The sequence below is a fragment of the Caenorhabditis remanei genome, chromosome II, assembly GCF_010183535.1.
Source record: "Caenorhabditis remanei strain PX506 chromosome II, whole genome shotgun sequence".
Classification (NCBI taxonomy): Eukaryota; Metazoa; Nematoda; class Chromadorea; order Rhabditida; family Rhabditidae; genus Caenorhabditis; species Caenorhabditis remanei.
In genome coordinates, this window is record NC_071329.1 from 7,963,618 (window position 1) to 7,989,008 (window position 25,391).

Genomic DNA, 25,391 nt, shown 5'->3' on the forward strand with positions numbered 1-25,391 from the left:
TAGGTTTTTACGAGTGAAGAGACAGAGTTTCTGGTGTGTTGATGTTGCTACCGTACTAGTAGTTGTCAGACACACAAAAATATGTTACTGATAACAACTCATAGACACTACTCGATCATAAAAATGGGTTTTATGTGTTCTATGAAATTAGAAAATAATTGTCTAGAACCTTGATGGAGGTCGTAAAATATGAAAGTTTGGTCAAAATGTAGGATGATGATATTGTAGGAAGATATCAGAGAGATCAGAAAAAGCGTCAGAGGTGCGCCAGATTTTGGATGAACTCACTTCTTATTTCTGCTCCAAATTGGTCCAGTTTCCAATTACCCAAGTAATGAGTGTTCCACGTGGCAACGTGAGTAGAAAGATGAGTTTCTTCGATTTGATCGAATTGGTTTCAATGGGATTATTGATAAGGTTCCAGTAGTTTTGTGCTCTTTTCAGAAAAGAGTAAAAGTAAATGGATTGGAGTTAGACTCCAGGAAGGATGACGGGGTTTCGCTAGGCGAAAAAGGGTGGTTTGGAACCTGAAAACATGATTATGAAAATTGGAAACAAAGAAAAACGAGATGAAGAAGATAGAAGAAAAAAAATCAGAAATCGAAACCGCAACGGTACGCTTTTTTGGGAACAGAAACGTAAGGGGGTCGTCGTGAAAGTGAAGATTCACGGGAGGTAGTAGGGAAAAAAGAAGAAAAAGAAAAGGAAGAAGAAGAACAGATAATCTGAAGAAGGAAAAGAAGAAAAAGGGAGATGATGGAAAATGAAGGCGAAAATGGGGGTCAATTATTTATTGGGCACCCTAGTTTTTTGAACTGATTTGGTGTACAAATTGGATGTATTAAGGAGGAAGAGGAGAGGAGACATTGTACTAATGTGTCTAGTTTTGTATTACTGTTGTCTGGATGGAGGATAGTTCGGTTTGTTGATTAGTGGGCTCATAGGGATTGTGATGTAAGCGAGTGTCCTAACTAGAACACAATTTGAACTCAGATTTTCAACTATGCAGTGTTCTCAAAGATCTCATCTAATTTGTTTCCAAAGATGATGCAAGAGTACGCTACCGTAATCCGAGTTGCTTCGATTATCTGGAAACCCCCACCCTAGTTTTCACAAAAATTGTCAAATAAGTTTTTGGTCCTTAACACTATATTGAACTTTCGGTCTTTGCAATAAAGCATTACCTATCCGTGAGCTGGACACTGAAGAAACTACAGTAATCTAGGAGCCTAGAAGAATTTCAAAAAGTATGCTCCGAGACCAAAAAAAGAGAACAAAATTGTAAACCTACAAGTGTGTTGTCTTCCCACCAACACATGACATTTTTACCACCGTCCACCCCTAAACCTACTACTCGAATTGTCTGGTCTTCCCGTTTCTGCTTCGTCTCATTATCGGTTTATCATTACATTATCATTAAAGACTCGAAACGAAAAATGGAAAGTTTGATAACCACTTTTTTCAGGAAATTCTCTTCTTTTCGCTTCTCATTTTTTTTGATGAATAAGACGACCTAGTTAAAAGTATCAAAACGTATAAAAGAAAGTCGTGGAAAAAGAAACGACGCCGTCCCCGCGCGGATAAGGAAAAAATGGGCGGAACAGTGTCCCCCCGATGTGTTACGGACGAGAAAAGAGAATGAAGAAGAAGAAGAAGTGAGACATGGAAATAGGGGAAAAACTGCGATCGAAACGAGAAAAAGGAGTTGTGGTCTTTCCATTCGGTTTTTTGTTTCCATTATCTCTCTATCTCTATCATCATTATCAGTGGATATCCTAGCCTATTCGAGAATGCATCCAGAACATTTGAAGAAAGGAACAAAATGAATCAATTGAAGACAATTGTGATAAGAGAATAAATGCATTTTCACTATTCCTCGATTTCTTTCAATCAGTAGATCAATTTCCACATTTGTGGATGGTTTCATGAGTTCAGGATAATCAAGATTATTTTTGAAGATTATTTGAAAAAGTTCGCTATGTTTCGGATTCAAAAAATTACTTCTTTACTTTCAAAGCTCCAAGACAGACTGAAACTGAAATTAAAGTGAATGAAACAGTTCGAAACCAACTGTTTCAAAACTGAGACATATTTTAGAAGTTCCTAATAACTCTTCCTTCCACTCACATTTATCCGAATAGTAAACGTTTCAGTTTCCAGATATCTCGATCTCCGAAATTCTAGAGCCAATACAGGTTTTTTACGTTTCACTGGCATCAGAATCAACGTGAATGTTCTCGTAGATCAGATATATAAAAAGTATATATTCCTCTTCTTATCACAACTCCTCCCACTTTTTTATCGGAAGAGATATCAATGTGATACATAAGTGTGATATTTTTATATCAGAGCCGATCGCCGTTGTCCCTTCCCGAAAACTGACCACTGTAAAAAGTGGAATCAGCGCATCAGGATCAAAGGAAAAAAGAGTTTAGAAAAAGGATGAAAAGTCAGATGAAAAAAAGAAAAAGAGAAAGGAAGAGTTCGAAGAACGGACATGAGGATGAGGAATGAAGAAGAGGAGAGAGATAAAAAATCACGACTTTTTGTTCAGGTACCCAATGGTCTTCACTTCATGGGTATCCTCTGGGTGATGGCTTGTACTAGGTGATAATGAAAAAATGTGGGATGCTGAGGAGAAGGAGGAGGAGAAAAAAGGGATTTTGGGGGAGGAAATTAGGAATGTGATTGAAAAAAAGGTGTGATTATCGTGGGACGAGTAGGTAACAATATGAATTATCAATTTGAAATTCACGAAATCGTAATTTATTTTTTTAGGTGGTTTACAAAATAATACGAATTCCAACTCATTCGAAATGCTCAATTTTCCGGGAACGTTAAGCAAAACTGAAGATTTCCGTTTTAAAGTTCACAGACTTGTTTGTTTTAGAGATTCATAACTAGAACAGTGTCTGATACCGTAACACACATTCTGAAATGCAACTGTTGAAACGAATCAGAACGATTGATTGCTGGTTTTTTGAAAGTTTTTTGAAAAAATAAAAACTCAAGATTCTGAATCACTAAGCTTCTCCATATTATAAGTCATGGCCCGCAACTCCATCTCGACTCGAAATCTTTCCCTAGTTACAGCGATGATTACTCCAGTTTCAATTTCTCGTTTCCTAACTATTCGATATAAAAACCTTACGAATTGTTGCTCTTTCTCTCTCCCACTCCCAACCTTAATCCTCATTAATCAACTCATTCCTCTTTTTTCTTTTTATCTCTTTCATTCCCAATTCATCTGCGATTTTTCGCAACATTTGAAGAGAAAAGAAGTAGAAGGAGGTACCAAATGGAACGGAAAAAAACATATGTCACTCTCTCTGTGGTTAAGAAAAAAATGATGGAAAAAATGAAAGAAAAAGAAGCGTTGGTAAGAACTGAAAAGAAAAGTGTGGATGGGCGTATATAGTTATGGATCACTAATAGCCTCTCCGAAACGTTCAATCGCTTTTCTTTCAAACACTATTATGTGTTTCTGGGGGGCGAGAGCAGAATATATAAAGAGAGAAAAAGAAGGAAAAATCACCAGATGTTTTTGCAAAGGAAGAAGAAGAAGTAGAAGAAGAAGAAGATGACAGAAAAAATATACACCCCGGAATTTTTTTGAAAACGGAGAGAGACACTACTCGAACTGATTGAAATTTATTCTCAAATAAAACACAGATACTTTTATGATGATTATTTTGGAATAGTTTGAAGTTTTACAGACGTATTCAGGTCCTTAAAGAAAAGTAGTAGTACTCCGAACTTGAAAAGTCTGATACTAGGTATGAGATCAACGTCCGAAGCCTTTCTTCTACCCGAACGGGAAGTTGGAACCGGCTGCAGATCAGCCGGTGTTAGGGCTTGGTGCAGACTTCCAGGTGAGTAGCAAAAGCTAGTACGGACGAACCAAAAAACTAGATACTCGAAACCAAGAAAGGGCATGAGCCATTGAAAGTAATATTCATACTCAAACAATACATTAATCAAAAACGATATCCAACTTTAAACCATTCAAGTATATTCAATTGATACCTTAAAAGATACACTTTAACTCGTCTGGAATTCAGGAACCTTATGTCCATCTATAAAATTAATCCACAAAAATAACCGATAAAAATTACTTTTGCAACATTTTTGCAATCCTAGAACTCAGAAAATGCAAGACGCAGACATGTAAAGAAAACAAAGAAAACAGTCGTTTTTTTATTCGAGAATTGAGAGAGAGTGAGTGCACTCCATCCCAAAAACTGTGTCTATGTTGAGCTCTGAAAGAGAGAGAACGAGAAAAAGAGCCCTCGATGAAAAGGAGGACGAGAGAAGTCGGCGGAACGTTCGGAAAAACAAATACAGACTGTATAAAGAGCTCAGAATGGTAAAAAGTGGAGCAAGAAAAAGGAAAAAGAGAGGTTCTTGTTGCGAAAAACGGTTGATGGTCATTTCCAGTTTTTCGGCGGACAAGTGTATAGAGTTACCCAGAAATTGAAATTCTCAGGATTCTGAAGATTACGGTAGCCTCATGACGAGGTTTTCGTCTGCAGTCGAAAAATCTTGCACTTTGAAGAAAGCCTAAACCTCAGCACCAATTTGCCAGGGACCCGGACATCAGGACATCTGGACACACAAAACGATATTCATACTGAGATTTGAGTTTACAAGTAGCTTATCCCACCTCACTCCCACAGTTTTCCGCCGACTTTTCTCATTTTTCTAAATTTCAACATTTTCCTCCTATCCACTGTCATCATCATCTAAATACCCGTTTCAAAATCACTCTCTTCCTCATTTCTTTAACTAAAAAACGATTTGAAAAATCGGAGATTTTTTTCGTTCCTCCCACTTCTCGGGACGTCCGAAAGAGCACACCCATGAGCAGCTGGGCGCTTCTTTTTCTTCGCCGAAAGGCCGCAGCTTTACAACAAAAAAGTTTAGAGGAATGGCGTCGCGGAGCACGTTTTTTAGGAATAGTTAAGGATTTTAGACTCTATTTTTTAATAGTTAGAGTAAGATATACGGGAAAATAATGACATAAAAATAGTTTTTTGGAAGACAACTTTTAGTTTTTCGAGCCAGAAATTGAAGAAGCTGAACTAAAAAATGTGGAAAGAAAGAGAGAAATAAAGAAATGTTGGAAAAAGTGGGCGGAGCCTAAAAAAGGGTGGAGAGACCACACACGAAGCCTATAGGATAGGAGGACAACCAAAACTGGAATGTACAAAAATTGAGATTTCTGAAGAAAAACAAGGAACATGAAATGAGGAGAAGAATTGAAAGTTGAAAGAAGATATGAGCAAGTAAAACAGAAAAAAGAACTCCACTCACTCTTTGTTGCACCTTTTTTCTCATTTTCTTCTTTTTTTCTCTCTTTTTTCCATGACCCGATGCTTTGATTCTTTTGTTCTAACTAAAAGTTTTTGCAACGGTACCGACCTAGGTAGAAGAATGGGTGGGCTATAGATTTCGTTGTTATCTCTATAACTGGATTAGAGTAGATTAGTATGATCTGGGGAATTCAGTCGACAGCTTTAAGATAGGAAGGACATTCTTCAATTTTGAACGAGTCTGTTTCAGTAGAACAATCATCTGCTCCCTATCACAACTGATCTACTCGCCTACATTACATTGGTTCTCTATTTCTACAACAGTCTGAAAAACAGAACCGTAGTCATCCTCTTCAAAACAAAAACTGCACTCTCACTCCTTCTAAAAACTGTCTAGAAATGACACCAATCCATGCGATAAACTCGACAAAAACTGAGGAAAATGCGCAAATAATTCGGTCAACACACTCACTTCGAACTAGGAAAGGAAGGCCCGGTTCTACGTTCACAAAAATAGGAAAAAGAGATAAGAATCTGAACAGACTATTGATGAGAAAACCTGAGGAGACGATGAGAAAAGTTTCAGTGGTTTTTTCTTCTGAAGTACACATACGTAATGATTTTTTGAGAAGATAAGATCGCCACCAACAGATTCTTCTTTTTTTTGATTGAGTACGGATGAGATGGAGTATGGGTCAGTGGGCTTGATCTGGATATTTGAAGACGGAAATATTCTGAAGCCACCGAGTTTTTCGTGATTTTCTGGGGATGGAACATCGACTGCATCACTCTCTGAGTTCTTGGAATCCGTAGGTATTACATACACTGAAATGATAGAGAAGTACCCGTGGGCCTCTCTCTTGTTCTATAAGTTCAATTCAAACTTGGCTCCCGGAACGTCATCTAACTTATTTCAACATCGAAGCTGAATTCCAGTCTGAGATTTGGGCGATATTCCTTCAGACGTCTCTCCGTGAGAAAAAGTTCTAAAGTCGTACCTTTCCGTTCCTCGGCAGGGTGGGAAAGAGGTGGTCAAGTGACCGGAAAAGGTCTGAAAAAAGAGAGTGTCGTAGCTGTTTCCACAGAACAGAAAAACAGAATCTTGCTGGAAGTTGACTTCAGAAAAAACCGGGAAATGTTGTTAGATCTGCAGATACAAGAATGGAATAAAAAAAGAAAGTTAGCGTGTTCAGGATTGCATTAGAGGTTGAGAAACCTACAAGAAATTGATTTTTTTTAAAGGAAAGAAGAAAAAAGAAGATTGAAATAGTCATGACATCATGTATGAAGATTTTGTTGAGAAAAATAGTAGAACTTTAAAAAGAAGATGTGTTCTGTGACTTTTTGCAAAACGGTAATGCGTTAATAGTAACCTCTGAAATCCCAGATTTTGAAACAAACTCACTCTAGTTTTTGTAGTCAGCCAAAAATCTATTTTTAGTCTCTCCTCAAATCTCAAAAAGAGCCAACTCTTTTTCCTACTGTAGCTCCCCTCGCCCACAAAAAGTCATACCCATTCCCACTATACATAATTAAAAAGTGAAACATGTTCTTTTTTTTCGGACTCACCTACTACACCCGACATATGATTACTTTTCTTGCCACCAGTTGAAGAACTACACCATAAAAAATGACTTGCAGCAGAGGGGGGAAAATGGGCGGAGTGTATGGAGAGAGCTCCTTCTCTTTTCAGACATTCTGGCGCCAGGCACGCCAAGAGAAGAAGAAGAAGAAGAAGGCCACCGAGCCAAGGACACACACACAAAGTGACTTTTCTAATCAAGAAAATGTGCTTCAAGAAGGAATGTAACGGGTGGCCTCTGAATATAACGGGGCGACTAAAAAGAGTTCTTTTCGTCCAATTTCCCTCTCGGTTTTTTTTCGAAAAAAAGAAAATGGTTGGAGCTAATGAAATAATAGTAAAGTATTGGTGTTTTGTGTTCAACTTTGATGGATGAATTGCAATTTTGTACTGACGGGTCGAACATTTTTAGGAAGGAAAATTTGAATGAAGCAAGTGAGAAGAGGAAGGAGAGTTGAGAGTATAACTGTTCTTATATAACAAATTGGCTGAAATTTTTGAGAAGAAAAAAACTTTTGAAAAGAAGAGTTGCATATATTATACAACTTTCACTTTTTTCCGTTCCGATTTCGTTTCCGTTCTTATGATTTCTCACGACGGCTGATTAGCTGAAAAAGAGAGTTGTGTTTATTGGAGCAAGAATTTTAAAGGTGGTTGTACCTTGTCTAGAAATGTCTACATTGCTCCGATATTTGGGAGCTGACGTCACAGTTTTCAGATTATCTAGTTGTGATAGTTTAAGTTTTAGTATGGAACAGGCGAGGGGTAAATTGTAATTTTGAAACGTCATGGAGATTCTGAATACGATTCTGAATGTAAAAAACTGACGAAAACCAACAAAAACTGATCATTCCAACTATAAAATGTTCCTTTTGCAAACCGCCGAATCCCATTAAACTATGCCTCCATGCCTACAGTAATCCGGTCTGATCCGCCACTTTTTTACACCGCCCGTTCCTCCCTTTTCTCTTTTTTTTTCAAATCAAAACTAATTCGAAAATTAACCTACAATGGGATTAACTTTTAACTTTACTTGTTGAGTGTTCATCAAACAAAACTGAAATTATGATGCGTCCTTCTACAGTATACCCTCACTCTCTCCCCTTCTCTCTCAATCCACTAATCCCTGGCCACCCATTTTAGTTTCCCACATTCCAAAAAAAGACTGCAAAAAAAGGAGAAATGTTTCGTCGTCCCAATGGGTGCAGTGGACACAAAACCATTAAAATATAGATGAATCGCCGCTTGAAACGAACAAAAAAGTCCTTGCGTTGGCTTTTGTGTGCCGGCGCGGGCGGCAAATTCGAAACTGAATCCCCTCGAGACATTTCGGTTCGTTTTTTTAAAGGAGCCGAACGCTGTCTGAATCTCTTCGACTTATATACTCTATGAGAATGTAGGCCTCAGGCACAGATAAGGAATGGACCGCCCATTAAAAGGACGGAAAATAAAAGAGAAAAAGGAAAACGACGGGGGGAGAAAAAAAGGAAAATGGGCAAAAATTGGATGGCCCCCCAGGCAGGAAGAAGAAGAAGTTGGATGCAAGAAGTGGGGTTTTTTGTAGAAATGGAACAAGTTTGGGGCAAAAAGAGAAGGAAATTATTCAAGGAGTTGGGTTTGACGGGGGATCTTTGGAGATCTGGAATATTTCAGATTTCGAAGAGAATTGATGTACTGTAGCTTGAGATTTAAAGAAATGCTACGTCTAGAAAAATCGAAAATTTTAGAACTGTGTCCAGAGTTCAGATAATGCTTCGAAGTCATAAAACGCTAGAAATCCAATAAAATTTCTACAAATTGATCTTGTACGAGCTCTGCAAAGGCTGTCTCTGATTGCTCTCAAAATTTAAGCGATTTCTTGATGTAACGTAAATCTTGTAACAAAATAGAACGGCACCTGTATTATAACGGCACCCCAACTATAATCAGAATTCATGAATTTGATTATCCCGGTGTTTTTTCTTGGTTATAATTAGAAATAGCGTGATTATTAACTTCTAGATCAGCAAATAGAACCTCCAAAAAGTTTTTCTGTTTGATTTTAAAGAGTTTCAGAAACCACAAAATTTCTCTCGGAGGCAGTTGAAAAATATTACGACATGCCGTTATAATACAGTATTTACGGTATGTTCCATTAATGAGGGACTCCTAGTTGACATCGAGCAATACCCGGGAGTCATCAGCGCCATCAGCGAATGTGCACTGTCTTCGGTTGATAGAAATAGACAAACATTGTCAAATAGTTTCTCCCCCTATTTTCTAATAATTCACTTCGACATCACTTCTTTTTCCCGTTTTCGACTTCTCGAATGCTCTTTTCAAAACGATCATAAAACTGCTGACACATACACTCGTTTTTGTTCCCTTTTTTAACAAAAGCGTTCAAAAATGGAAGCTTTGTGACTTTTTATTACTTATGGAAGAGGGAAAAGAAGAGGAAAAAGAGACCACCCATAAAAACATGAGAGAGAGAGGACAAAAATGTTTGAATATTTGACTAAACCTCATAAAAAACGAACGAATAGAGGGGGCCACTGGCACGACCACCCAGTCAAATGATACAGATGATCACGACGAGGAATTTATTCATTTATTGCTGGAAAATAAGGAGAAGGTGGGGGAATAAATATCAGATTCTAACATGAGTTGTGAGAGAATGTAATTAAATCAGGAAAGACAGTAATTTAAGACTAAATGCTTCTAGTTTAGTACTTTGCGAGATTTTACAAATTACAGCATACGCATAAGCTACATTTTATATTTATGATCACTTCCTATGATAATAAAAACATTATTAATCTAACAATACCGTAAGAAACTTTAACTACAGTAATCCATCATGGTCCCGCAACGAAAAACGCACCGAAGGTCACTCACCGCTTCTAAAAAAAAACAGAATCCAACAAAAACAGCTCAAGAAGAAGAATCTCATCGAAAACTCATTGGAAAGAAGTATCGCAAAAAGATGTTAGAAGAAGTAAAAGAAGCATATGTGGGCGGAGTCAATGCAACAAACAGGCTCCGCCCACATCGATACAAATCAAATCTCTCCGATAGAGTGAGGATTACTGTAGATTATCCAGTCAGTGTTTGTGTATGTTGAGGGCGTGAAGTCAGTTGTATTGTTTGTCAGATATAATACTATCATCTTTTCTAGTAGCAGAGTTTTTCAGCGTGATTTTTAGCGTGTAACTATTCTGAAGTTTATAAATAGATCACATTTTTCATTTAACAAGATAAATCTGTAACCGTTCTGGATCAATCACTGTTTACTCATTTTGACCATCAAATGGTCAAATAACTGTGAAATGATATATTTGTTTATTCGATTTTGAATAAATTTGATGAATGTTATAACTTCGGGGTTATAAAAACGTCGTGTTTGTTCTTTGTAAGAAGGGTTTTAGTCTGTAAGTTCCCAGTTTTGACCAGATTTCCGTATTTTTGTCATTTTCGCTGATAACGATCACTGAATATTGTCGACGTAATAGGGCAAGTAGACGAACTGCAAACGCAACTTTTGAAGTCTTCTTCGCGGCATTATAGGTAAAAAATCTTTCCATCCCGAAACAGTTGTTTTCCAGAAGTCTCATAATAATCAAAGGATGAATCTTCTTCTTCTGAGTAAACTTCTCATATATTTCTCCAAAACCAAGTCGACCTTGTCATTGGATCGTTGTCGAAAAGAGTGACCATGTAAATTGTCGCATCGAACTTTTTGGCTTCTTCTCTCATCAATCTCATTCCTGTTTCCTCTTCTATCTATATGATATTTCGACATTGACTAGCTACTACTACTACAGTACTCTACGTGAGTGCGCGGCGCGCGACGTTCGCATTATGATCACTTGGATGAATTCCAAGAAAAAAGTAACGGTGAAAAGAAGCGAACGAGGCGAACAGAGGCAAGCGAAAAAAAAAACGAAAAGGACGTTTATTCAACGCGACAGGAGAAATGGGAAGAGTCAGATATTCTGGGAATAATAACATGAGGGAAAACTGAGTAGAACGATTGGTAAATTGAAAAAGTGAACAGCTAAATTCTATAATGCGAATGGGATTGTATAAATGCGTATATAGGATTTTCAGTTTAAAGATGAAATTATATTCCGAGGGTAAAATTTCAGCACTACTCTCCCTTGTACATGAGCCAAATACGTGGCGATTCGATGTAGGCGTGCGAAGCGTCTTCGGTGACGTAACATGAATGTTCAGTGAACATGTGGTCTTTAATATCGTTCCAATTTGGGCATTTGAGCTGACAAACTGAGCAAACGTATCCATGATGTTCCTGAAAACAGTAAAATGAGAAATGAAAGTTGAATTATTTCTGGAATATCATTCAGGATTCTTGAAACCTTGACATGGCAGTAATTACAAACTGATGCGCCGACCTAAGATCGCTGTTGACATATATAATTGGGAGTTATCATTACATTTCGAAAGACACTTTGAAAATGATGGAAGAAAAGTTATGTCCTTGTCGGATTTTATTCGCCCGATAATTACATGTTGGTTTTTGAAGCGAAACATTTAATGGGTCGGTTAAAAACTTTAGGTTCTATCTGTTCCTACCTTAGCGTGCTGCTCCATCAGCATGTATCGATTAGCTTTGAAATCACATACGATGCACTCAAACTTCAGTATTCCGGTATGGATGCGTTCGTGAACCGTGACAGCGACGTCCGAAATGAAAAACTCTTCGCAGAAATGACATTGGTAGGTTTTTGTGAAAATGTGCGACATTTTACGATGCTTGCGTAACTTTCTTGGCGTCAAGAACTTCTGGGGACAGTCTGGACAACGGAATCCCGAATTGTTGCCACGGTGGAATTTGGAACGATGCTTGAAGAGACGATAGGCGTTGCACATGTTGCGAACTGGACGACAATCGAGACAAAGATAAGTTAGATCACAGTCATGATCAGCGAGATCAGCCTGTGAGGGCAGACATTTGAAGCACTGAAGACACTGAATAAAATCTGCACTTTCTGGATGCTTCTTATTAATGTGATTTGTGAAGGAGATGTCATTACGGAAGCGTTTATCACAGAACGGGCATTGTGGCGAGCGCTAAAATAAAATAATTAAGTAGAGTGATAATTTTTTTAAAGTTATAGTTGTTTACCTTTTTGAAATAAGGAAACTTCTTTTTAAGCGCATCCATCGGGTACATAAGTCCACCAAAACGATTAAGACGTGGAACATGTCCTTGACTGTTCTCTCCTGGCAATGGAATCGTATTTGGGTCTAGATCATTCGATTCGGCATCAATTTCAGACTCCGGAGGAATGAATCCACCACTGACAAGTTCTTCAATGCGAGCACGCTCCTTTTCAATTTCAATCATGAACTCTGACATTTTCTTCTGTTCCTCCAAAAATGCAATATAAGCTTTCGGATGCGTGTCCCTCAGATGTTTCTCCAGCAGATACATCTCACCGAATCGATTTTTGCAGACCTTGCATCGAAACATGCTTTTACGAACGAAATCTCGAATCTGCTTCATACTCATTGAAGATGCGGGCACCATATTGAGATCCGGCGCACAAAACTCTTGATTCACTGAAATATTGAAACATACTACTCGAAGAAAATCTCGCTACTTACTTTGAGGAATAACACATTTGTCGAATTCTTCCGACGGATCGATGTAGTTAAGTGTAGCACGAAACTCGCGTAGCTTCTCGATCGGCTTTCCATCACCGCCGAGCACAATTCTCTCCTTGTGACATTTCGGAGGATTTCTGAGATTAGAAAGAAGTTCTCCGACACCGTTTATCTTTTTCGGTCCGCAACACGAATCTTTCTTGTGAGAATGCTCATCTCCATTCTCTTCCGCGTCTCTTTGCTTTGAAATAAATGCTCGGAGGAAGCGCTCCTGAATCGCTTGAAGATCTTGAGCGTCACGGACATTATACGATGTCGGGACCGGAGGTGCGGGTTGCTTGAAGAGGAAATCGTGGGACTCAACGTGTTCTTCGTTGTCTTCGGTATGATGACTGTCTAGCGGATCTGAATCTGATTAAAATGATTAAAACAATAATAAACAATCAGATATTTGGAACAATGATAGTGAGCAGGTTGATCAGAACCTTAATTTAAGACAAAGTAAAAATATGGGAATTATATTTTTCAAGAACAGGGATTTTATTATTATAATGCAACACCGGAAAAAGTTATTTTTACTTGGTTCTTCCTCTTCGCATTTGACAATCGATAAATCGCCAACGTTCTCGTGCTCTGATGTTGCCATACTGTTTGATTTCTGGAAATTATCGTTTAAAAAGAATAACTGACAGAAAAGATACGCTGAACATATGAAAAAGTGTAATATTTTCATGATTTCATGGTTAAAACGACGATTTTCGAAAATAAAATAAAATAAGTCACATGTTACGCTTGTCCACGGGGATTACACGAAGTTCTGATTAGAGCATGAATGCATAGCTAAAGAAATGCAACTTTTTGTGCATTTTTGGCGTAATTCGGAATTTTTGACAGAAATAAAGTGAATTTATTTGGATGGAAATAAAGTTTAAAGTGGTTGGAAAAATTTTTAACGACCGGTCAAAGAAAATTTTACTCGGTGGGTCAAGAATCCAATTTTTGATCGCTGTGTAAGCTTATTACTAACAATACTTCAACATCTCCGGTTTGAAAAATAAAATAGTTCCCACAGTCGTTATATAAAATTGCACTCGATTTTCCGTCCTGTCTAGACACATTTGACTTTTCGAAATTCAAAAAGAACCAATCATCTAAAACTGATCTTGAAAAAGTTATATTTGCCAAACAAAACATGGAAAAAACGTCTGGAAGGGTTATACAGACTTGGTATAAAAGAGCTTCTGAATCAAAGAAGAAGTAAAACCTTTTCTAAAAAAATATTCAACTGAATCCGCGAACATGTTTCATATTTGGGCTTCCCATGCTGATATCTATGAGGCTACGATGAGAATCCATCCGGTTGGAAATGAGAAGAAGGACGGCAAAAAGGAGAAGAAGATCGAAAAGGAGTAAATTTGGTTGTTTCCAATAAATACTATTCCTGGCTGAAATATTTTAAAGATATAAGATAATCGATCAGATTCTCGATGTTTATCTTTCTATGATTTCAACAGTTTCAAATGGATGTACAGTATTCATCATACGGTACCTGAAAAAGAATCTGAATAGCTCAAAATGCATTTATTCTCGTTCAAGGGATCAACAAATAGAAAGAGAAAAATACATTTATGAACGATTTATATTTGAATTAACATTGACTGTAGTCAGTGCTCGCTTGCCTCAATTCTTCTTGCGGAGGTAATGCCTTATTGTTGGAATTGAAGTCCGGCGACTGGAAGACCTGCGTCTCACGGCGTGGGCGCTTTCCACGTGGCTTCACAGGTGTAGATTGTTCTCCCGAAGCAGGCACGGCTGGAGCTGCAGCCGCTGCTGCTGGCTCGACTGTCGCATCGACTGAAAAATGGTTTTTTGGTGGGAATCAACCGACAACTTGATAAATTCAAAGGTTTCCACCGTTATTTCAACGTTCTAAAGTTTAGCAATTTTTTTTGGAAGAATATTCTCTCGATATCAGACATGTTTCAGACAAAAAAAGAATCCCACCAGCTGTTGCTGGGGCAGCAAATAAACTATTGAAGATAATCTTAAGTTCAACGTTTGCGACAGCATTAGAATCGGTTGGCTGAGCAGCTTGCACTGCTTCCGGAGCTGCTGCTGGAGGTGCAGCGGTCGAATCCGTGGCAGCGATTGCATGAGCTGCTGAAAGCTTCTTCGATTTCGGCTCGGCTGAAAAAGGCTTTTTGTTATTAATCAATTAGATAAAGTCAAAGGTTTCCATCTGCATTTTAATATTCTGAAATAGCGAAAACACTTTTTTCGAAGGATTTTCTTGTACTAACAGACATGTTTCAGCAAAAAGAAAAGAATCTCACCAACTGATGCTGAAGTCGGAGCATCGTTGCGGCGACGACTGGCTGAAATGAAGAATTCCAGATTAACAGTCCAAATAAACTATTAAACTTACAAGTATCTTGTACGACAGCTTTTGCCTCGGTTGGTTCGATCGTTGAGCTCATTGCTGAAATCAGAGAACTTTTTGTTCAAACTCCCACTCTAACCAATATATATATATTTTTTTTTATTGGTCATAAACCAATTTGATTCAAGTCAAGAAGAGGTCAATGGAAAACATAAAATGCCCAAAGTTACAGGTTCATTTCTGAAAGTACTTAGAAAAAAGATTAGGAAAGATGAGAAAAACCAAGAAACAGACACTTGAGGAGATACAACAAAATTATGGGGATAATATCATATGGATAATATTATGGGGGCATATTATGACAAAATAAGAAAATGATGATCATGATGGATATTTGGTTTTGGGCAGACGAAATCCTTCTCCGAGTATCGGCTCGAACGAGCCCGAATGCGGCGGTCGATTTCAGCGAACGGTGTGGCTTCAATGTCGGCGCCAAGGGCGATGGCCTCCATCTCTTCGGCAATCTTCGGTTGCTCGGCAGAAGAGAGTTGGATTGGGGCGGTCTTCTTATTCTTTTTCTCATCCGAAACACCTTCTGAAAAAGTTTGAATTGTTTTTCCTACCCCGCCTTTTGGAAGAGTATTCTCTCAATATCAAACATGTTTCAGACAAAAAAAATCTCACCAGCTGTTGCTGGAGGCGGTAAATCAACTATTAAACTTACGAGTCTCTTGTCCGTTCACGAGAGCATTCGCCTCGGTTGACTGAGCAGCGGCTTGAGAAGCAGCGGTCGAATCGGTGGCAGCGATTGCTGCAGCTGTCTTCTTCGATTTCGATTCGACTGGAAAAGGTTTTTTTTGGTAATCAATTAGATAAAATCAAATGTTTCCACCTTCATTTCTATATTCTGAAATAGAGGAAACAACAAGTTTTTTTTTCGTAGGATATTCTTGCACTAATAGACATGTTTCAGACAAAAAAAGAATCTCACCAACTGTTGCTGGAGTCGGAGCGAGGGTTGCATCCTTGACGACGATGGGACCATTCGGAACCTTCATGAGCGGTTGACCTGGAAAATGTTTGATAAGCCATTGTTATTTTCAAGAATGTTACCTCCGATGATGATTTCAGCAACAGGAGCTGTGTCACCATTTGGGGAGTTGGTCTCCATGACTTCTGAAAAGCAGTTTGATTAGGGAGAAGAATTCTGAAAATGATTCTCACCGTTTTCAGTCTTTGGAGTTCTGTTATCCGGAAGATCCGGAACAACGTTATCCGACATTCAACACTGTAAAATAATTGGGTTTGATGAGTTGAACATTAAAAGAAGACTAGATTATTCAAAAGGAAATAATTTATTGAAAATCAAGATGAGACTAGACTCGAGCTAGAAGCTGTACATGAATGAAGGCGAGTGATTGAAAAGAGACGACTAGAGTATCAATGAGAGATAATATATCTCTAATGTACAGTATATAAACCCAGAGAAGTATGAGGAATAGTGGGCGGAGCTAGAGTAAGTGGACGCCATCACTCGTGCCATCAGGAGAGGGAGAGATGGATTATGTACGGTCTCAGAGATTCAGAGAAACTTGGAGAAGCAGAAGCGTCCACCAGCCAGCATGCATTGTCACGCCTGCTCGCAAATAGGAGAGAATATGATGGTAACATCCAATCGATTGAAAGTCAGAGAAAGGTCGAGAGAGGCCGATGTCACTGGCGCTGTGCCAAGGTACCGGGGAGGTGTGAGGAGAGAGAGAGAGAGGAGAAACTCGTGACTACTTTTGTGGAGGAATTGGGTGCAAGTACGAACGGGGAACTTCTTGAAAAAGGACCGCCCGTATAGAAACGATCCGGGTAGATTAGACGGACGGGGTATCAGAACCGAGTAAATAATAAGTAGCTTTGGACCGACTGAAAATAGACAATTTCTTCTTTTCCGGATTCCACTTGGGTTTTTTTAATACAGTGTGCATCTTCTTATTACTTTTCCGTCGTATAAAAAAAGTTCTACGAGCTTTTCGAATGCTCAAAATCCAAAAACAACAACTTGTTTCCAAATCGTCTACTCAACTTCCTTTACAATGGAAAAGAGAAATATAAATTCAACTAAAAAGAAATAATAACTCATTTGCGCAATAACCACCAGAGGCCCAGAGAAGTTTGATTACTAATAGAGAAATAACAAGTAAGAAAGGTGAAGGAAACGTGTTGCGAAATGAAAAGATATGCATATTGCGTCGCTCATTTTTATGATGATGGCGTGAGTGGAGTTGTGAGTTTTTGGTTGTCTTCTGATTGTGAGTGTGAAGGTAATAAGGGATCGAAGAATGGAAAGAATTTATCGTGTAAATGAAATGAAAGATCAAATAGTAAAGAAGGAAGAAGTAGACATCGTAGAGCCTGATAGTTACTGTAGATAGAAGTGGACGTAGCTTAAGTTACAGTATTCAGCTATACATTTAAAACATGAATCGTAATTTACCGTAAATACTGTGATTGAAGCACACCTTGATTAGAAGCAAACCTGAAATATAAGCACACCCACATGACCTCGGATTTTCGTATTTATTTTTTCCGTATTTTTTCTGTTTGGCTGTCCACTTTTCCATATTAGACATGGGAAAACGCATAAAAATTATTACATTTTCGACTTCGGTACACAATAAAACAACAAATCTAGGAAGAAGGTAATACGTGTCTGTGGAGGGTATTTTCGAGAACTCTTTTGGACTCTAACACATTGCAAATCTCGGTTTAGAACGTTAAACTCACTGAAAACGCCTTAGAATATAACAATTGAGGACACTTTTTACAAGAGACGTGATGGAGCATGCGTGTTATTTCTTTTTCGGATGGGCAGATACAAAACACAAACAATAGACATTCAATTTAAAAATAATTTATTCAATAACCCTCTGCACGAGTTCCACGATATCTTGCTTTCTTGAATTTATGGGTTGTACTCAATCGGGAGATTCTTACGACGAACCATACCGTCTCCTTGGAACCACTCACGACGGAATTGCTTGGCAGCTCCGTCTGGGGTGTTGGTCCACTCAACAGTGATACGGTCGTTGTTGGTGTCCTGAAACATGAGAGTATCAGAAACTAGACCAGGTTCAGTTCCTAGTTACCTCTTGTCCGAAAGCGAAGGCATCGCAGGAAACGGCGAGAAGAACAGCCTCCTTTGGATCGAGAACTCCGCATGGTGGGTCGACTCCGAGACGTTTCATGTTGGTGGTCTTGATTCCGTACCCGATACGACGGGCGGACGAGTTGATCACCTTGATGTGGTAGGTGTGCTTGTCGTCGTATGGGGCATTGAAGACGATCTTGGCGTTGGGTTGGGTCTGGATATCTCCTGGTGGGACGGATTGAGCCATGGCGATTTGTTGAAGGAGTTTGGAAACTCTATGGAGACTGGCGGATTTCTCCTCCCTTTATACGGACGTCTTATCAGTGTTCTTGATCTTTGTTCCAGATTTCTAGAAAGATACGAAAGTCAGTTCACGTGGTTACTCAAAAAAGCGAAATCAAAACTTTTTCAAATTAGAACTTTCTCATATCTCACGTCAAAATTCTCTTTGTTACTTTTTCTTTTTATCAGTAGAGCCCATGAAAACGTGAAATTTTTAAGCGCTAAAGCAAAAAAGATCGTGCAAAGATTGAAGACACCACACTAAAAACAGACCAATCTCTTCATATTTCTGGAAAATCACCGATCTATGAATTTTTTGATACCTAGAGCGGTGTTTCAGTCACAATGCTTCCATCAAAAAGCTATTTCACTTTTTCAAACATTGGAATACTGGACTTTCTTGTAAACTGTCTAATTCTGTTGTTATAGTTTAAAACCCCATTTGGCTAGTTTTTTCTTTTTCTATTTTATGCTGCTCTTCAAAACGTTTTCCAATTCAAATTGTTTGCTCTTCAGCATACGTATCTCTTGTAGTTCCACCAAATCCAATCTGAAACTATGAATTTGATAAATGTCTGTAGTTCAGGAAGAGTTTCTTTCTTTTTTCTGCAGTTTTCTACACAATACTACAAATTGTTGTCGTCATTAACGTCAGAACACTTCATTTCCTTCTCTCGAGTGAAGTCCAGTCTAGATTAGAGCTCCGCCCTCCAATATCTTCATTTAATAAGTTGCTGCTCTACCCATAACAAATTCTCTGCAATTCTATTCATCTGACTGAAACTGTAACATGTTTGCCAATATCAATTACATGGAAGTCGTTCAAGCAATGGAGGAAATGGGTGGAAAAATATCTCGTCGTACAGTTTACAATGGTCGTGGAACACAGTGTTATTCGAGAATTCAAAAATAATTTATTTTGATTCAAAATTTTGTTATAAAATCTGCAATGAATAAATTGTCTGACTATTTTTTTGATCACGATATATATTTCACATGAAAGAAAGAGAAAAAACCAGTCAGCAAGACTAGAGCGCGTTAGAAACGTCTCACTTCCAGCGTGTTCATTAAAATGGGATTTATCATCATTCCCTCCCACTTCGTCCTAGCCACGTGGAATCTTCCGATGTTATCACCATAATGATGACAAATCGATTGGTACTTAAGCCGAGCAAATCGTCAGTTTGAATAAGATCCAATCGATCCAATCCAACCAACCGAAGCCACCATGAACGCCATCTACACTGCCGTCCTTGTCGCCTCCACTCTCGCCTGCACTGCCGTTGCATGGATCGGACTCTCCATCGACACTGCCAACGAGGATCTCCTCTAATCTGGTCAATGGACATCCCTGGTTCCAAACGTTTTCCTCGTCATTCAATGAGTCTGGATCGTTGGGAAACTATTTTTGTAATGAAATATGTCAATGAAAGTCTTTGAGTTTTTAAGTATTTGTTCATCTGGATTCAGATACAATACATAACGGTTTCAATTAGCATACACTTTTCCTTATATGCTTTTGCGTCCGAAACACAGAAAATCTTTACGAACCGTATATCTATGAAGGTTGAAAAACAAAACTTTTAGTTGGAAACGAGATAAAATTGAATGGATTATGAAGGATGTTTGATCGGTTAAATTCAGTTCGCAGGTTCAGGTTCATGATTTTCGATATAAACGTTTATACAATGGTTGTTAAAGCTTCAAAGATTTCTTGAAATCTTCCAGATTTATCGGAGTTAATTAAAATTAATCATGCAGGACACAATCAAAAATATTTCGCTAGTTCTCGCGAAAAATCTTCTAACTCTCTATTTCCACTCTCTCTGAAACACACCTCCAAATGTTTTCAATAGTTTTTTCTCCTTTCTGAGTCATACCGTTTTCCATCATTTTCTATTTTCTTACAAATCACACTTTCCTTTCCAAAACTATAAACCTCAAAACTCTTAAATTTTGCAGTTCCCCTCTTCGTTTCAGTTCCAATACCTATTCATCAGGTAGCCACGTCGTCACTAGTCCACGTCGCATACCGCCTCTATTGTATTTGCCCGTCTCTGAGTCTCTTCATCTCACCGTACTATCTCCTCATTATTTCAATGCACTAATCAAATTTTGGAGCCAAACTCCGCAAATTGACTCCTTATCAGGTCATTGATAAGGGCTGAAACTTTTCACCCACCACTAATATACATTCATGTCGTATCAATTTTACAATTCAAACTCAATTTGTGTGCTGTGTCCGTCTCTTTTATTTGAACGGCTTTCATATTTTCAATACTTTGTTCCAAAATTCCAACTATTTTCCTATTCTTCTAATTTTCAGCATGCTTTTCAAGTGGCTCCTTCTTGCCGCCTTCGTCACTTTGGCTTGGTCAAAATGCGAAGATGGAGTGGATAATGTGATTAAATTCACTGATACGACAAAAGGAAAGGGACCAATTATCTTGACTGATTTCGAAGTGACCACTTATGATGAGAACAAGGAACCATCTTGCAAGAAGGGACACGCTCAATTCCGTCTTCCAGGACATTTCAAACTTCACAAGGGTGAGTACTAAGGAATCAAACTTCTGAATTCATACACATGTCTGGTGTGGAAGAATACAAAAATTGTCTAAGCACAAAATGAAAGTTTTTGTGTTCTCGGTGATACAAAAAAGAATGAAACAAACAGATTGCGTAGCCCCACGTCAAATAATGTAATGTATGTGAGAGTATGAATTATAAAAAAAAACAATTTCAGGATTCGTCACTGTCAACGAGGCCGTCACTGATGATTCCAACTTGGAGCTTGCTTTGAACGTCGAGAAAGATTCATGGATGATCGGAAAAGTTTGTGTCAATGGAAAATCTGAGAACTCCTTCGTTCCAGATCAACTTTGGTAACTTTCATATCAAGAAATCTCCCTGAATCATCTTCAATATTTCAGCAAATTCCAACTTTGCTCTCTCGCCCCAACTGTCTGCTCTCTCTTGAAGGTTAAAACAAATGGACCAGTTGACGTGACTCCATTTGTTCAAAAAGAGCCAATTGACATCGGAGCTCTTCCAATTCCACAACTCGGAGGAGACTGGAAGATCGGAGGAAAAATTACACAGAATGGAAAGACATTGGCTGGTGTCCAAATTGGAAATGGAAAGACGTGGTTGAATATTTATGTGAGTTCTGAGACACTTTTTGTGTCAAAAATAACTTTTATTTTCAGTCGGAGGAAGGAAAGGGTTCAGTCAACTACGATCCAGTGCCACCAGGCGGACCAAGCTTTGACCACAACGAGTTGTAGATTATCTAGTGCTTTCTTGTTACTGTTTTTCTGTTGTTTTTTGAAAACTTGCTTTCGAAATTTGATTTCTTCACTCACTTTTATTACACTTAAATTATGAATCAGGTAGAATCTGATTGAATAAATAATCAAAATAAAATCAATAATTCACGAAGTTTCAGATCATAAAATTAAGAGAATTAGGCACATAAAGATTGCATTTTCAAGTTAAATGACAACGTGGTCACGGATCATTCGAAGTTGAACCTCATGTGTGTCATCGAACACTTGATCGTGATTTTTGTCAGTATAGACACGTTGACCAGATTGGCCAGGTAGTGGGGATGTAAGCTGAAAAATCAGATGATTCAGATGCTTATCTAGTATCTGTGACTCTCACCTGTCCACAAACTGCATATCCAACCATTTGATCTTTTTGGGTGTAGATTGAGTATGTGTATTGTCCCTCATAATGAGCGTACTTGTTGATATCCTAAAATTCAAAAGGCCAACTATCCCTACTTTCTCTGAATGTCTCACCTGAAGAAATTCACTCTGAGCTGGACAGTTACCCGAGTACAATCCATTCACCGAATTACAAATCGGTGTAATAGAAAGTGCGCAAGCTGGAACCGAAAGTGGACCGAGTTGAGGTGAAGCTCCACGATTTGGACCAGCCACTCCAACATATGTATCAATGACACGTGTCAATGGACCGCCCAAATATTCTCCAGTGTCCACGCATCGTCCTGAAAAAGACGCAAATTTCCGGTTCAGCCTCCCACGCCATTCTTATTCCAACTCATTTGTATGCAAATGAATTCGAAATAAATTGAAATTCAATTACCTCCAAGAATTGCTTTTCTTGATACCGGAACACCAAGCGAGAATCCGATCACATCAACATTTCGTCCAGTATACAGACGAACAGCTACAATCAGAGAACGAACCTGAAGGAAGATGATATGGGTGAATGCAAATACGATTCAGGTTACCTGTTTGACATATTCACATTTCATTGAGTACTCAATCCATTTCAATGGATTTCCTTGTGCTCCGTTGAAATATGTTGTCGAGTAAATCTCATTCTCCTTGTACTTTCCTTCTTTTCTGAAAGTGATAAAGGCTTATTGAATAGACCATTCCGGTTCCTTACCTGAACCACTGTGCCGCCCATGTTGGTTTCTCTCCAGCTGTATCGGATACTCCATGAACAATAATCAGTGGTTGATTAGTCAATGAATCATTTCTATGTTTCTTTCCACCAAATGAACCATTCGGACCCAAATCGAGTCGTTCAATTTGATTCCGTACTTGTGGTCCGTAATAGTCTGCCAACCATTGGGAAAAGTCTTCAGTGAATTTGGAGGAGACGAAGGAGATCAAAAATGTGGAGAGCGTTAGGTGTAGTATCCGAGTCATTTTCTGAAAAAAAATCAAGGTAAAAGGAATGAGTAGACTACGGTAGTAGGCAATCAGATCAGGGTTGAGATCAATTCAAAGATTTTATGCTTCAACAAAGTACACATTGATTTCTATTAAGAAGATTGGTAGATGACGTTTCTCAGAAAGATTAACTGGGATTAGTAGTTTTATACGTCTACTTTGGGGGAAAACAATTCAAAATTGTTCAGTACAGATGTAGTCAAAACCAAAAGAACCCAAAGCAAATCAATATTTGTTTCGTTAGTCTAGGAAGGCCTAGATAAAAAAGGTATCCAGAAGCGAATCGTTCTTCTGGAGAAATTAAGAAACACCAACACCGTCGTCATCGTTAGTCTGTGTGTGGCATCTCCACCTCCTCCTTCTTCTTTCTTTCTCTTCTTCGGCTTCTCTTGGATTGAAACCAGTCTTCTTCTTTCCATCTAATTCTCTACTATCCCACAGATCCTCCTCATTTCTGTTCCCCCCATCAATTGTTTCTTTTCGAAGAAGGGATTTGCCGTCGGAAGATGCCCGATTTGCCGTGTGGTCACTGTTAGCTGACTACTCAATCTCATCGGATGAGATATATCTTGATGGATGAAATCGAGAAGTGTCAAAAACCGATTGTTGCGTCGTCGTCGCCGCAACATTGATTCGGATGAAAAAAAAGAGAGAAGCTAATTGATGAGGGAATGGAACTAATTGTACACTAGTGATATTGTATAATCCTTGGGAACCATTACTATATAACTTTCGTAATTATTCTAGGAAAAATGTCTAGTCAAAAACTAGGATGCGTTTGACGCGTTTTCATTCTCTTTTTTCACCTCGAAAGTGGATTTGTCATCATTTCCTCCCACTTTGCTCTTGCCACGTGGGATATTCAGATTTTATCACTAAAATGATGACAAATCGATTGGTACTTAAGCCGAGCAAATCGTCAGTTTGATCAAGATCCAACCGATCCTAACCAATCCAACCAAGCCACCATGAACGCCATCTACACTGCCGTCCTTGTCGCCTCCACTCTCGCCTACACTGCCGTTGCATGGATCGGACTCTCCGTCGACACTGCCAACGAGGATCTTCTCTAATCTGGTCAATGGACACCACTGTAGCGCACACCAATCAACCAACCCACTTCACCAGGAACCTTTATTATTGTAACATGAGAGGCTAATGAAGATTTTTTTGAAATTTGTGTTGTCAATTGTTTTGTGGTGCTCAGATTCATTACTTCTCAAAGTTCAACTCTCGGAGAGTTCGTTCTCTGAATCGTATAAGATTCTCTAGGTAATAGATTTGAAGTCGAGCAAACTTGCCATGGGGAAATAACTGAAATAACTTTTGACAGTAGTTGACAAACTTTGAGGCACCGTATGTGACAAGTCATTGCTGAAAACAAAAACGACGAAATATTGCTCTTCGCGGTAACTCTAGTGAGGGACCTATGGAACACTTGAAAAAAATGTGTCAGCAATTGCCCAATAATCGTAGATGATAAATCACAAATCCTTACTCTGAAATTCTGGATTTAAAGAGATGAGTTTATGCTCCCAACCTGTTATGCCAATTAGAACGAAGTAGAACAGAAGTTTCACAAAAGATTTATATCCTGAACTCAAACTTCAAAAGAACCCACAAATCTTACCCCAACCTTGAATTTCAACATAACCTCCTTATTTTCTTCTTCATATTTCATCCGATCCCCAAATTACAGTACCCATCCTTCTCAATTCCGTTACCTCAATTTAACCGAAATTTGCACACCCAGTGCCACCTGTCATTTATCACTTCCGAAATGTCCTTCGCCCTGTCAACCACAAAACCACTCCCCTTTTCCATCCATTTTTCCCAATCCTCCCTCAATTTCATTTCCATTTTTCCGTTCTCGTCCGAATTCTCTCCATTAGGCTCTTCTTCCTTCTGCTACCGTCCCCCCAGTCATCATCAATCTGTGTCTTGTCGTTTCCAATTCTAATTGTCCATCTTTTTCCACCTCTCTTTTCCATCCATTTTCCCACTGTTTGAAGTAGTAATGTACTCTCTTTCTCAGGTGTCAACCTAGTTAGCTTTTATCTTTTTCTCGCATCTTTTTGTCTTTTTACTTTTGAAATTAATTGAATGTCCGACAGGTGAAACAGAGAGATACCACTCGTCCGATATGTACACTGTTTTTTGAAATTCCCGCCTTTTCTTCCAACAGGTCAAAAAAGAATGAATGTTTTCGATTCCTGCATAATAACATCTTATGTTGAAAATCCCGTGTGGATACTTTTGCAATACTTGCATTTGAATTTCTTAAGTTTTCAGAACAGAGTTCCTGTGAGTCCATGAATAATTTCTAAAAAAAAATGTTTCCGTTTTTAAAAACCGTGTTTGATAATGTAGAAGC

The 25,391-nt window shown here is 38.5% G+C and overlaps 9 protein-coding genes across 9 annotated transcripts; 3 read left to right on the plus strand and 6 right to left on the minus strand.

Moving 5' to 3' along the window:
- Positions 1-11,023: 11,023 nt before the first annotated feature.
- GCK72_005224 (uncharacterized protein) lies at positions 11,024-13,150 on the minus strand (the record flags this gene model as incomplete). The annotated part of the gene is made up of 5 exons (XM_053725092.1): positions 11,024-11,185; positions 11,470-11,967; positions 12,023-12,459; positions 12,505-12,909; positions 13,084-13,150. The coding sequence occupies 5 exons, from the start codon at positions 13,148-13,150 to the stop codon at positions 11,024-11,026; spliced, it is 1,569 nt and encodes a 522-aa protein (XP_053589286.1).
- A 1,002-nt stretch (positions 13,151-14,152) lies between these two features.
- Positions 14,153-14,981, minus strand: GCK72_005225 (uncharacterized protein; the record flags this gene model as incomplete). The annotated part of the gene is made up of 4 exons (XM_053725093.1): positions 14,153-14,358; positions 14,509-14,691; positions 14,805-14,879; positions 14,930-14,981. The coding sequence occupies 4 exons, from the start codon at positions 14,979-14,981 to the stop codon at positions 14,153-14,155; spliced, it is 516 nt and encodes a 171-aa protein (XP_053589287.1).
- Positions 14,982-15,240: 259 nt separating this feature from the next.
- On the minus strand, positions 15,241-16,166 carry GCK72_005226 (uncharacterized protein; the record flags this gene model as incomplete). The annotated part of the gene is made up of 5 exons (XM_053725094.1): positions 15,241-15,479; positions 15,609-15,725; positions 15,876-15,953; positions 15,998-16,060; positions 16,109-16,166. 5 exons carry the CDS (start codon positions 16,164-16,166, stop codon positions 15,241-15,243), a joined length of 555 nt encoding a protein of 184 aa, XP_053589288.1.
- A 1,671-nt stretch (positions 16,167-17,837) lies between these two features.
- Positions 17,838-18,270, minus strand: GCK72_005227 (uncharacterized protein; the record flags this gene model as incomplete). Its single annotated transcript, XM_003116754.2, has 2 exons — positions 17,838-17,972; positions 18,022-18,270. 2 exons carry the CDS (start codon positions 18,268-18,270, stop codon positions 17,838-17,840), a joined length of 384 nt encoding a protein of 127 aa, XP_003116802.1.
- Positions 17,840-19,638, plus strand: GCK72_005228 (uncharacterized protein; the record flags this gene model as incomplete). Its single annotated transcript, XM_053725095.1, has 3 exons — positions 17,840-17,933; positions 18,011-18,388; positions 19,499-19,638. 3 exons carry the CDS (start codon positions 17,840-17,842, stop codon positions 19,636-19,638), a joined length of 612 nt encoding a protein of 203 aa, XP_053589289.1.
- GCK72_005229 (uncharacterized protein) lies at positions 19,468-20,198 on the minus strand (the record flags this gene model as incomplete). Its single annotated transcript, XM_053725096.1, has 2 exons — positions 19,468-19,691; positions 20,186-20,198. 2 exons carry the CDS (start codon positions 20,196-20,198, stop codon positions 19,468-19,470), a joined length of 237 nt encoding a protein of 78 aa, XP_053589290.1.
- A 434-nt stretch (positions 20,199-20,632) lies between these two features.
- Positions 20,633-21,592, plus strand: GCK72_005230 (uncharacterized protein; the record flags this gene model as incomplete). The annotated part of the gene is made up of 4 exons (XM_003116875.2): positions 20,633-20,855; positions 21,052-21,190; positions 21,239-21,467; positions 21,515-21,592. 4 exons carry the CDS (start codon positions 20,633-20,635, stop codon positions 21,590-21,592), a joined length of 669 nt encoding a protein of 222 aa, XP_003116923.1.
- Positions 21,593-21,799: 207 nt separating this feature from the next.
- GCK72_005231 (uncharacterized protein) lies at positions 21,800-22,993 on the minus strand (the record flags this gene model as incomplete). The annotated part of the gene is made up of 6 exons (XM_003117037.2): positions 21,800-21,922; positions 21,972-22,064; positions 22,112-22,320; positions 22,419-22,521; positions 22,567-22,681; positions 22,728-22,993. The coding sequence occupies 6 exons, from the start codon at positions 22,991-22,993 to the stop codon at positions 21,800-21,802; spliced, it is 909 nt and encodes a 302-aa protein (XP_003117085.1).
- GCK72_005232 (uncharacterized protein) lies at positions 22,282-24,090 on the plus strand (the record flags this gene model as incomplete). The annotated part of the gene is made up of 2 exons (XM_003117410.2): positions 22,282-22,379; positions 23,925-24,090. 2 exons carry the CDS (start codon positions 22,282-22,284, stop codon positions 24,088-24,090), a joined length of 264 nt encoding a protein of 87 aa, XP_003117458.2.
- Between the last annotated feature and the right edge of the window lie 1,301 nt (positions 24,091-25,391).